Source organism: Rhincodon typus, chromosome 38 (genome assembly GCF_021869965.1).
Source record: "Rhincodon typus isolate 14 chromosome 38, sRhiTyp1.1, whole genome shotgun sequence".
Taxonomy (NCBI): domain Eukaryota; kingdom Metazoa; phylum Chordata; class Chondrichthyes; order Orectolobiformes; family Rhincodontidae; genus Rhincodon; species Rhincodon typus.
In genome coordinates this window covers 19,675,759-19,688,618 of record NC_063369.1, presented here as the reverse complement: position 1 = coordinate 19,688,618, position 12,860 = coordinate 19,675,759, and the positions used below count along the sequence as shown (strand labels likewise).

Here is a 12,860-nt window from a genome sequence, read left to right as displayed (position 1 = left end):
AGGTGTGCAGTCTGAGCTGGTTGTGATGGTGGCCCTGACAGTGACAGTTGTCTCCCTGATCTCTGCTTCATTGGCCTTGTTCCTGTGCCGGAAACACAAGCCAACTCATTCAATTGATGAAATGACCATTAAAGCAGTGATTCTTTGAATCTCTATTGGGACCTCATTTTTGTCTTTCCATCTTCATGGAATTTAACAAGCATTGGTCAGTAGAGGATTTCTGTTCTTAATTTGGCTTCATTGGGTTGCCTCCCACAATTGTTTCCCTTCCACCATCCTGGAGATGGAGTTTTCTGTCACCTTTGCGTTTTGCTTCCTGAGTTTGAAAGGTTTATATCAAACTGCAACTATAAACCACTTACTTGGGCCAGTTCAGTATTTTGGGGAAGCTGGTGTAACTATTGTGACTGATGTGCCCTTGGTAACGAATTTGAGAACATGTCATGTTTTCCCTTAATTGCACAAGGAACACAAATCTGTTTAATTGTGAAACACTTGGTTGACTGTCAGTTTGCTGTGAGGCCTGATCTCTCTCAATCTGGAGAGCATGACCTGCTCATGTTTGCTTTTACTTGTTTCCACCCTGATGTTGAGGTCATAGGGCAGGGGTGGTGGGTGATGTGAAGTCTTGGTTACTATGCCACATTTCTACTGCTGGTGCTCATCTGGAACTGTCTGTGATGCTCCTCGTGGTATAGGGTGTAGTTGAGTTGGAATTCAGTGAAATGAATGATCCAAACTTTGGTAGGAAATGCTGAGGTCAGTTCATTCTCATGATTATGATAATGTAATGTGTAGTTGAGAACAAAGATATCTCTGCTCTTCAGACCAGTAGGTGCATCTGTGAAAAAGCCTTCTGGCCAAATGCATCTGAATGTCTTACACTTTGAGGATTGTTGTTAAATGGAATGATGACAGCCTTGTCATGTGTCACTGTAGCCATATCATGGGGTGCTACTTTATAGCTCAAGTATTCCTTAATTATCCAGTTAATCAATGGCGAAAAAGCCATGCTGTTTAATATAGCTGACCTAACCACCCTGATTCCACTCTACTCCCTCTTCCAAAGGGTTTTGACATTTGGTGGGTTTTGTCACTGTTACATTCTCATTGTGGAGGCATGACTTTGTTGGTTGGGAAAAGCTTTACTGAAGGGACCGAAAACCAAGTTCTGCAGTCATCTCAATCATGCTGTTCTCAGTCCAGGATATCAGCTGCACAGCCTGATCCCTGAGAGGAGAGCTGGGTGTGGTCAGGGCATGTGGTAAGGAAGTGTTTCTGTTTGAGGGCAGTTGTGGAGTTAGTGATTCAGGGTTACAAACCTGATTTAGTGCTTCAAATTCCAGGAAAGATAGCCATTAGATTCCATGGACTGTGGAAAGAGTTATTAGGGTCAGGGGTGAAGGTTCAGATTTGATGGTGTTGGGGACATCACAGAGCAATACCTAATTTGAGGGAAATATCAATGAACATGGAAGCCAAGAAGCAAAGTTGTGTGGTCAGCTGTTTAGTGACCACAAGGTGAAGGGAGAATGGGTGCAAGGAGAAGGCAAAATAAGCTTGGAGTGGGCCTGGCAGGAGAATAGACTGAGTGTTGAAGATGTCTCCATTCTCCAATTGGAACCAGACTAAGATGAACAACTGCTGGGACAGGGACAGTGCTGGGTTAGCCAGAGTAAACATACCTCCACTTTAATCTGAATGTAAAGCTACCTTTTTTCTTCCCAGCATAGAATAGAGCTCAATCTGCAATGTCTCATTCAAGCATTCCCAGGCAATGCACAGTACAAAGTTGGGTACAGTAAAGTTTCCCTGTGCATTGTCCAGACAACTGTTCCAAGAGCAGGTACTGCATGTGTTAGATATGGTGTAATGTTCTTTTTAAACTGAGTGCTCCCTTGACTCTTTCCCCATTAACCACTCCCAAACCAGGTACAATTACACAAGGTGAACTGTTGAGGAGGATAACAAGGTGCTTTGGTGTGATTTATACAAGTTGAATGAGTGCCTTTGCCATGTATTTACTCAGTGGATAAAAGTGAGGTTATCCATTCTGGAAGCAAAACAAAACAGAAGGCAGGTTTCTATCTGAATAGTAATAGAATGGAGAAAAGGGGGAGGTTCAATGAATCCTGGGTATCCATGTACACCACTTACTGAAAGTGTGCATGAAGGTGCAGCAGTTGAAGATAAATAGTATGTTCTCCTAAGGGGAGAGGATTCAAGGGTAGTCGGGATGCCTTGCTGCAAATATACAGGGCCTGAGTGGCCACACCTGGAGTATTGTGCACAGGTATTGTCTCCTTTCCTGAGGAAGGATGTTCTCCCTATGGAGGGAATGCAGCAAAGATTTACTGGACAGATTCCTGGGTTGGCAGAGTTGAGAATGAAGAGATTGAACCAGTTAGAACTAAATTAACTGGTGCTGAGGAGCCAGTGTTGGAGTGGGTTGGGCAAAGTTGGAGGTTAAATGGCACCAGGTTATAGTCCAACACACTACTTTCAAATCTCCAGCTTTTGTGGTGCTGGACTTTCAACTGTTTCACCTGACAAAGGAGCAGTGCTCAAATTGTTGGATTCCAGTCTTGTTGGACTATAACCTGGTGTCATGTGACTTTTCCAGTGATGTGGATAGCTTAGAATAAAGGGGAATCTCAGAAACCTGCAATAGTCTAACAGGACCAGGCAGGGTAAATGCAGGAAGGATATTCCCAAATACATGGAGTCCAGAAATGGGAATCACAGGTTAAGGAGACAGATTGGCAGAGTTAGAATAATTTCTCATCAGACCATAAGAAATAGAAACAGGAGTAAGTCATTTGGCCCCTCAATCTTGCTCCACCATTCAGTAAGACCATGGCTGATCTGACATCTACTTTCCCATATTTTCCCCATAACCCACAATTCCCCTTGTCAATCTATCCACTCAGCCTTAAATATACATGAGGATTCTGCCCCCATAGCTCTCTTGGGCAGCAAGATCCAAAGTCACCTTCCTGTTAGGGAAGAAATTCCTCTCCATCTCAGTCTTATGACTTAACCTCTTTGTGATTTACCTCTTCAAGAGCCTTCTGGAAATTCAAATATAACATTTACTGGTGTCCACTCCCACTCTCGTTCACACTTCCTCAAAAACTTAAATTCCACTTTCACTAAGGTATGTTGCCTCTTTGATTTAGAGCATGATTTTGAAAATGTTCTGCTATTACTAGCTTAAATTGATGCTGGAACACTTTCCAGCAATGTTAGGTTAATTAGCCCATGGTTACCTGCTTTTTTAGACCATTGAACATAGAACAGACTATAGCACCAAAACACCAAATTAAACCAATCCATTCTGCCTGCCTTTGGTTGAAATCCTTCTGCTTATTGCAGATGTGTTTATCTAAAACTTAAATGCACCTTTTGTACCATCACAGCTCATTCCAGACTTCTCCCACTCTGCAAATAGACTTGTACATCACATTTCATTTGAACTTTACCCCTCTCATCACATGCATGTCCCCATTAGACAATTCAACTTTGTTTTTAGGGGGGGAAGAAGGGGGGTGGTAGGGAAGAAAGATTCCTCAGAACCAAACCTGTTATGCATTTCATAATTAATAGATGTCTATCAAGTTCCCCCTCTGCCTTCACAAAAGTTTTGCTAGCCTCTCCTATTGCCTCCCCACCTTTCTCAATAGCTGTGTCAAATTGATAGCTTTCCAACTTTTGGTGCTTTGCCAGAGTACTTTTTTGAAACATTTCAACCAACCCATCCCCACCAACACATCCCCCCATCTCTGAAGCAAAACCTTTTAGGATCCCCAGATGCAAGTCAGCAGTTCCAGGGGACAATTCAGCCATTAGTTTGTCCAATACTACTACCTTAGTGATGTGGATGGGACTTAAATCCTCTCTCATTCTCTAGTATTTGTGGAATGTGCAAGTACTTTCCACTAGAAACACAGGTACAAAATATCTGTTTTACTCCTCTGCCATCCCTGGCTCCCTGTATCTGACTTGCAAGGTTCTTTCTCTATGGGGCCTATGTTCATTTTGAATACTCTTTTTAAACATGTAAACTTAAAGAAACTTCTGTCAGGTTTTTCCATTCCTTACTAAATTGCCCTTGGAGTTTATTTTCTGTCTTGTGTTTTAAGTCCTCCTTTGCTAGATTTTGAATTTATCCCAGTCTTTCTGGCATCACTTTTTTAAAATCTCCTTTTAAATGTTTTCTCTGCAACTTGATACCCTCAACTTCCTTGGTTAGTCAAGTCTGGTTTACCCATCCGAGTCCCTCTATGGGGACGTATTATTACTGAGGGTCATGAATTGCCCCCTGAAATCTCTGCCCCTGCTTTCTGACTGTCATTCCTGCTAGTCTATCAGACATTGCATATTTCTTCAATCTGTCCTCATTTCACTAATTCCCTTCTGTTAAATACTACAGATGGAAAGTAGGAACAAGAATGAATTGGATGATCAGCTACAATCATATTGAATGGCAAAGCAGGTTCCAAGGTATAAAAGGCCTACCCCCTTCTCCTATTTGCTAAATTTGTTTCTTTGTTACTGAGACTGTCCTCTGGTAATAGTCTATTACCAAAGGGTAATAAACTTTCCTACAGCTATCTTGATAATCTCCCTCATAATCTCCTCTATTTTTCAATAAGATCTTCATTCTTCTTTAAATTCTAACGAGTGAACTCAACTCCATGAGAAAATACTTCCATATTTGTATCAGCCTGGTGAACCTTCTCTGAACAGCTTCCAATGCCAGTATATTCCTCCAATAAGGAGACCAAAACTGTTCAGTATTCTGTGCTCTTGTATTCTCCACCTGGTGGTTCCCCCCATCCCACCAAGTGTTCTCATTTGTTTCCTTTGTGCTGTAGCTTTCTGCAGTCTTTCTCCACTTAAATACTATTCAGGCTATCTATTCCCTCTTCACTGGTTTCTTGTTTTTATGTAGGTGTGCAGTCTGAGATGGTTGTGATGGTGGTCCTGACATTGACAGCTGTCTCCCTGATCTCTGCTTCATTTTAATGGTCTTGTTCTTGTTCCTGTTCAGGAAACCCCAGCAAACGCCAACTAGTGATGGAATTGTCCAATGAAGTGTAATTCTTGTGTCAGAGCTTGTTTGTCTATCTCCTTCATATTTTCTTTTGTGGGGCTTAAGTATATTTAAGCCCACAACTCAACTCCCAGAGTGACTGTTTCTGAATTTAGAATCTCCTAGATTTTTTTGGCATGCTGCTCTATTGGCTGTTTCAATCAATCTTCTTATGCATACTCTTTGGAGTAAGAGTAGGGGTTTGTCTACCTGTAGTTTGACTGAATTCAGTCAGGCCCTTTTAATACAACAGTGCTTCTGTGATTGCCAATCTTTCATGATTTTTTTTTTCCTCAGAAGTACTTGAGATTCTGAATATCCATCTTTAAAAGACTTTAAATTGCATTTCCATTCTTGAATAAAATACATTTCTAAACACAATGCTCTAAGTCCAACTTAATCTATATATGTCCCTTTAACTCTACACCCTCAGTGATTGCATTTCCAACTTGCCTCAGGCTTGTAGCTCTGAGTGAGATCCAATACTTTCCACTTACAGCAAAATGCATGAGTAAATGATTGTAAATATGATGCTTTCACCAGTAGATTGTGGGGTTCAGTGGTTCTCATAATCACCCATGCATTGTGTCCATGTTTAACTTCCTCTGTTGCAGAGTAGCTGACCATAGTGAGTAACTCCAGTTAAGAAATAAACATATTGGCTACATTCATGGCTATGATCTTCTGGCAATTAAAATGATGGAGTTGACTGCTACTTTAGAAACATTTTACTTCTGTCAAATTGATGGAATATGGGCTAAAGTCTAAAATGGTCTTTAAGCTAGCCATGACAATGCCCACCACTCAGACTGCCCTTGTGAAGACAGAATCACAGCTGTCATCAAGGAAAAAAAATACAGGTACATTGCATAAACTGTGGCCATGTTTTGAAAAATAACTCATGGAGTTGACTTGAAGTGATACTTGCTGTGGTCACTTTAAAAATAAATTTTTGTGGTCATTTTACACCTTGCTAGAGGCCTTTATAGAATCCCTGCAGTGTGGAAGTGGGCCACTTGGCCCATTGAGTCCACACTAACCCTCTGAAGTGCATCCCACCAATATCCACCCCTTACCCTATCCCTGTAACCCTGCTTTTTCCCATGGCTAATCTACCTAACCTACTAATCATTAGACACTAAGGGCAATTTCCCATGGCCATTCCAAATAACCTGCACATCTTTGGACTGTGGGAGGGATCCAGAGCACCTGCAGGAAACATATGCAGACACAGGGAGAACATGCAAACTCTAGACAGACAATCACTCAAGGGTGGAATTGAGCTGAGGTACCTGGTGTTGAGTCAGCAATGCCAGTCACCATGCCACCCACTTATTTATTGATCTTCGATTATGTACAGAGAGCTGGGATACTTGCACAGTAGGCTCAGCCCCTTTAACAAGCTATAATGTACATAAAAACCTGATACTGAACTTGCTGTCCTAGCAGGCAGAAACTGTACCACTGATACAATTGAGTAGAGTTGGTTGTACATGACCAGGATTAATGTTGTTTTTGCTCTTTGCGTCATTTTATAAGTTTGATAATTAAAACAAAGGGATATGTTATCACATTCATCAACTGCTCCCTGAACTTAGCCTGGGTCACAGCATAAATACAAGTGTTGGTACAGCAGCTCAGGAGTTGGAACATTAGTGCCATTTCTTGAACAAATGCAGGTAAAGATATGTAGTTATAACCCAAATACCACATTCGATTGTATATAGAAAACACCATCAGTGTAGCCCATAACAGGATGAAATTCCCTGAGATGAGATAAAGTAAAATTATTGATTTCCTTCGTTTTTCCATCTTTTGGGTCTCTCTGATTCTCAAAGGTGCTGTTTTCCCAAAGTTTCCTGCGGCTTTTGCTGGCTATTAAAATGTGTCTAGTGGTAAATGCATTGAGCAGCAGAATCAGAATAAATGGAACACCTGGGGTTAGAATATGATAAAGGAACTCAATTGATGTCCAGATCCGTGAACGCCGGATATTGTATGTGACATGACAAAACCAGGGAATATTCATTAGCGAATACAGGCCTGTGAACATAAAATACCAAAAGATGTTCTTTAAGCAGCTCACTGAGCACACTATTCCCAGAACCAAAGTTGCTGCTTTCTCAGTGCAATATTTACTTTTTAAATTTTTGCAACATATTGCCACAAATCGATCAAAGGTGAAACTGACAGTGAACCAGACAGAACAGTCTGTGGCTGCATAAAGCAGGATGGCATGGATGTTACATATCTGCATATACTGCAGGAAAAAAAAAAGTTCTCTATAAACAATTGGAATATGCCTTAAGATCACGACCAGTAGATCAGCTGCTGCCATGCCCACCAGGTAGATTGTGATACTGTTTGAGAGACCACACTTACGTGAAGACAGGATCACAATTGGCACCAAGTTAACTGTGAGAAAGGGAAATAAAGAAGTCTATTATACTTTCAACAGGGAACAGCTTTGACAGTTTGGTTGTATTTAAGGAGATTGAATAAAATGTTTTATTGAATTCTTAGATGTTTTACAATGATTGTACCTAAAGATGCAGATGACATCATAATTGATGATGTAGTGGACAGTGCAGAAGGTTACCACAGACTAAAATGGGATCTTGATCAGATGGGCAAATAGACTGAGAACTAACAAATGGAGTTTAATTTAAATAATTGAGACATAAGGCAAATCAGGGCAGGACATATATACTTAATGGAAAGGTCCTTGGGTGTGTTGCCGACAAATAGACCTTGGAGTGCAGGTTCATAGTTTTTTGAAAGTAGAGTCACAGGTGGACAAGGTAGTGAAGAAGGCATTTAGTATACTTGCTTTTATTGGCCATTGAATTGAGTTTTGGAGTGGGAGGTCATATTGCAGCTATAACGGAAATTGGTTGGGCTACTTTTGGAATACTGTGTTCAGCTCTGCTATCCCTACTATAGGAAAGATGTTGCTAAACTTGAACAGGTTCAACAAAAGACTTACAAGGACTTTGCCAGGCTTGGACCATTTGAGCTACAGAGAGACCCTGACTAGCTTGAATTATTTTCCCTAGAGAATCAAAGTCTGAGGAGTGACCTTTATAGAATTTCTAAAATCATGATGGGCACAAATAGGGTGAATGGGCACTGTCTTTTCCCTATGATTGCAAAGTCCAAAACTAGAGGGCATAAAGTGAGAGAGGAAAGATTTTAAAGGGACCTTGGGCAAGGAACTGCCAGAGGACGTGGTTGTGGCTGGTACAATTACAACACTTAAAAGGCATCTGCATAGGGACATGAAGGGTTTAGAAACATATGGGCCAAATGCTGGGAAATGGGACTAGATTAATTTACGATAGTTGGCTGGCATGGACAAGTTGGACTGAAGGGTCTGTTCCCATGCTGTACACCTCTATGACTCTGTGAGCACAAGAAATAGGAACAGGAGTAGGCCATTTGGCAACCTCATCCACCGTTCAATGGGATCATCGCTGATCCAACATTCCTCACATCACTTTCCTGGCCTTTTCCCATAACCCTTGATTTCCCAACTGATCAACATTTATCTACTGCAGCCTTAAATATACATAAGGACTCTGCCCCCACAGCTAGCTATGGCAAAGAGTTCTGAAGTTTGTCAACTCTCTAGGAGATGAAGTTCCTCCTCATCTTGCTCTTAAACTGGTAACCTTTTGTCACCACCTGTGGTTAGGTTATCCACAGGAAACAGACTATCACATAACAAAATCTCACATTTCAACAAAATCAATAATTTTAATAAGATAACCTCTGGGGAAAATCAATTTATAAAGGCTCATATAAAGACCACCTCTGAACTGACTATTTCATGATCCGGTTAGGAAAAATACATCATGATTCTTTTCTCCCCATAAAAGTAGTTGAGATTCTGAATATCCATCTTTAGAAAGACTTTAAATTGCATTTCCATTCTTGAACAAAATACATTTCTGAACATAATACTCTGCTGCCTTGAGTCCCACTTAATCTATATATGTCCCTTTAACTCTGCACCCTCACTGATTACATTTCCAACTTGCTTCATGCTTTTAGCTCTAAGAACTAGATCTAACACTTGCCATTTACACCAAAATGCATGAGTAAATGACAGTAAATGTAATGCTTTCACCAGTAGATTGTAAACTTCAGTTTGGTGTAAAATTTTAAGTATGGACAAAGGCAGAAAGACATTGTAAATGGCTGAAACAGTGCTATCACTTTAATAAAAATGTTTGTAAAATTAACAGCTGGGTAGGCTTCCACAAACACAAATTAAACACTAAGCTATGTTAACAAATAAAATTACACAGGGAAGTAAAGGAGGGGAAGTAGAAAGAATTTGGTGGCTCTGGGTCACTCTATGGAAACTAGCAAGATTCTTGCTCCCAGTGACTGCCCAGTGATCCTATGTTAGTGTAAGGGGAACAGCCTGACTTCACAGACTGGTGTGCAAGGGTTGAATTAGGCCAAATCCCTAGTTTGATCCCTGCTGATTCTGTGTAACAAAAACGTCTCAGTCCTGGATGAAGGCATTACTTTTTGTTTATTTACTTATTTTAAAACCATTTGAGGAATTTGATTGAGCCCACTGGAGTGCATTTATGGAATACGAATTCTGGCCCCAGATTCCAAGTATCAGGAAGCCTGCCCCCAGTTAAACACAAGAACCTCACACCATGGTTGTGTGATCTCAGTGGGCTTATTAATGAGTCATTTGTCATTAACAATCCTTTAAACCAGCAGAATTCAACTGTGGCTGCAGGATTTGATGGGAGTCACGTGACATGATTGGGTTTGTCTGTAGCTTTCAGGAGAGAGAACTATCTTTTATTGCCTGCTTTCAGCAGCCCACCAATTTCCCAATGCTTGGGAAGATCCTGAGACAGCACCTTCTAAATCCGTGATCATTTCCATCTAGAAAGTCAAGGACAACAGACATGTGGAAACATGACTGCCCACAAGGGATGGCATGATTGCTCAGTGGCTAACACCGTTGCCTCACAGTGCCTGGGTCTGGGTTTTGATTCCAGCCTTGGGTGACTGTCTGTGTAGAGTTTGCATTTTGTCTGTGTAGGTTTCCTGTAGTTGCTCTGGTTTCCTCCTACAGTCCAAAAAATGTGCACATTACGTGGATTAGCTGTGCATCAATTGACCATAGTGTTCCGGAGATTTGGAATACTGCCTTCAATTCTGGTCTCCCTACTATAGGAAGAAGGCTGTGAAGCTTGAAAGGTTTACAAGTACGTTGCCAGGTTTGGAGGATTTCAGCTATAGGGAGAGACTGAGTAGGCGGGGGTTGTTTTCCCTGGAGACTGAGGGGTGATCTTATTGAGGATTATTAAATCACAAGACGCATGAATAGGATGAATTACCAAGATTTTTTCCCTAGGTTGGGGGGGTCCAAAACTAGAGGGCATAGTTTTAAGGTGTAATGGGAAAGATTTTAAAAGGACCTACGGAGCAAACTTTTCACACAGAGGGTAGTGCATTTACGGAATGAGCTGTCGGAGGACGTGGTGGAGGCTGGTATAATTACAGCAAGGGGACACAGTGGCTCAGTGGTTAGCAGTGCTACCTCACAGTGCCTGGACTCAGGGTTCAATTCCAGCTTCAGGCGACTGTTTGTTTGGTTTTTGCACATTCTCCCCTTGTCTGCGTGGGTTTCCGCTGAGTGCTCCGGTTTTCTCCCACAGTCCAAAGATGAGCAGGTTGGGTGGATTGGCCATGCTAAATTACCCACAGTGTTCAGTGATTTGTAGGTTAGGTGCATTGGCCATGGGATATGCAGGGTTAGGGAGATGGGTCTGAGTGGGATGTTCTTCAGTGTCAGTGTGGACTTGTTGGGCCAAATGGCCTGTTTCCACACTATGGGGATGCTATGATTCTATGAATTTAAAAGGCATAAAGATGGGTATATGAATAGGAAGGGTTTAGAGGGATATGGGCCAAATGCTCGCAAATGGGACTAGATTAATTTAGGATATCTGGTTGACATCGACGAGTTGGGCCAAATGATCTGTTTCCATGCTGTACAGCTCCATGAATCTATGAATGTGCAGACTTGGTGGGTTAGCCATGGGAAATGCAGGGTTGTAGGGTGAGGAGTGGGTTTGGGTAGGATGCTTTTCGGAAGGTTGGAGTGAACACGATGGGCCGAATAGCCTTCTTCCACACTGTAGGGATTCTATGAAATTCCCCAACAAGCCACTCATCATTTTGACTTGGAAGTGAATCACTATTCCTTCAGTGTTGCTGAGACAAAATCTTATTATTCCCAGCTTCATGGTATTGTTGGTGTACTACACCCCATGGACTGTGTGAGAGTAACAATTGGTATTCCACTCATTGCCAGCTTTTGTTTATCAAGAGCAAACTCAACAACATGTACTGTATGTTTTGCTACTCTAATATCAAACATGATGGCACAGTGTCCTTTAAGCTGTTCAAATATCTGTGGTCTATTTTTGAACACAATTTTCTCAGATCAGACGGGGAAATGACTGAACCCCTCTAATAGTGAAACCAAAACACAAGCCCCAGTCTGCTGTGATGGAATTAGAGATTCTCTTCTAATAATTACCCCCAAAACACCCAGAGACACTCACCTTTCCCCTTGTAATCTACTAAAAGAGTGGTTAAAGGAAAGAAAATCCCTGATCCCAACTTTAACAGTAGCAAGAAACAATTTATAACCTGACAATGAACAAATTAACAAAATTACTAACAATGGGAATGAGGCGAAAAACTCTCAGCTGATTTTAAAGCATTCACTCATGGGATACAGGCATCTCTCGCTGGGCATTTATCAATTAATGCTTCATCCCCAGCTATAATATTATGTCTAATTCTGAACACTGTACTTTGGCAAAGACCGAGTGAGGTTATATAGGCAAGTTAAGAGAATGGCTCCAGGACTCTGCAGGATCTGATTCCATTCTGATCAATGAAGTTGAAAGAACAAAGAACAGTACAACATAGGAGGAGGCCCTTCGGCCCACCAAATCTGCGTCCACACATGACACCTTTCTAAACTAAAATCCTTTTTCCTCTATATCACCTATAGCTCTCTATTACCTGCCTTTGAGGTATCTATAAAGATGCCTCTTAAATATTGCTATTGTATCCACCTTCATGACCTTCTCTGCCAGCGCACTCACCATCCTCTGTGCAAAAAACCTTGCTTCTCTCATCTCCTTGAAACCTACCCCCTTTTACCCTAAAACTAGGTCCCTAAAAACAAGATCCCAACTATCCATTCTATCCATGCTCTCACAGTTTTGTAAACTTCTATCATGTCGCCCCTCAGCCTCTGACATTCAAGTGAAAAGTGAGATGTCACACAGATTTCCAATTCAGTGAAGGTGTTGATACTGTAAAGAAGACAAAGTAGTTTCCAGTGCCAGAGGCTCAGTATGAACAAATAACAAATTTAACAGAACTAGCAGAAAACCAAAGGCCAAATGATGATGAGAAATGTCCAACACTTCCTGAAATTCTGCTGGTAGCAGTTTAAATAATAAATTGAAAAAAAAAGGTCTGAATATTTGAAAAACAGACAAAATTAAAGGATGAAAGAGGAGGGAATAAGTGATGTATTAGATAGCTGATCCAAACAGTTGGAATGGACCAAATGCCCTCTTCATGTGCTGTGATCTTATATTGAATGAACAAGAGGCAGAAAGACAGAGAGAAAAAGGAGTGAGACACACAAAAGAGTGAAAATTTAATGGAGACACAGGAAGAAAGACAGGATGGTGTACAAAAG

The 12,860-nt window shown here is 41.2% G+C and overlaps 1 protein-coding gene across 2 annotated transcripts in view; it reads left to right on the top strand.

Annotated features, from left to right (window-relative positions):
* Positions 1-155, top strand: part of LOC125487237 (zona pellucida sperm-binding protein 3-like) — a 32,875-nt gene extending 32,720 nt beyond the window's left edge. For both annotated transcript variants that reach the window (XM_048617869.1, XM_048617868.1), the window contains one exon: positions 3-155. In XM_048617869.1, the coding sequence (XP_048473826.1) occupies positions 3-148 (146 nt within the window). In that variant the 3' untranslated portion in view covers positions 149-155. The remainder of the gene's footprint in view (positions 1-2) is intronic.
* Positions 156-12,860: the final 12,705 nt, after the last annotated feature.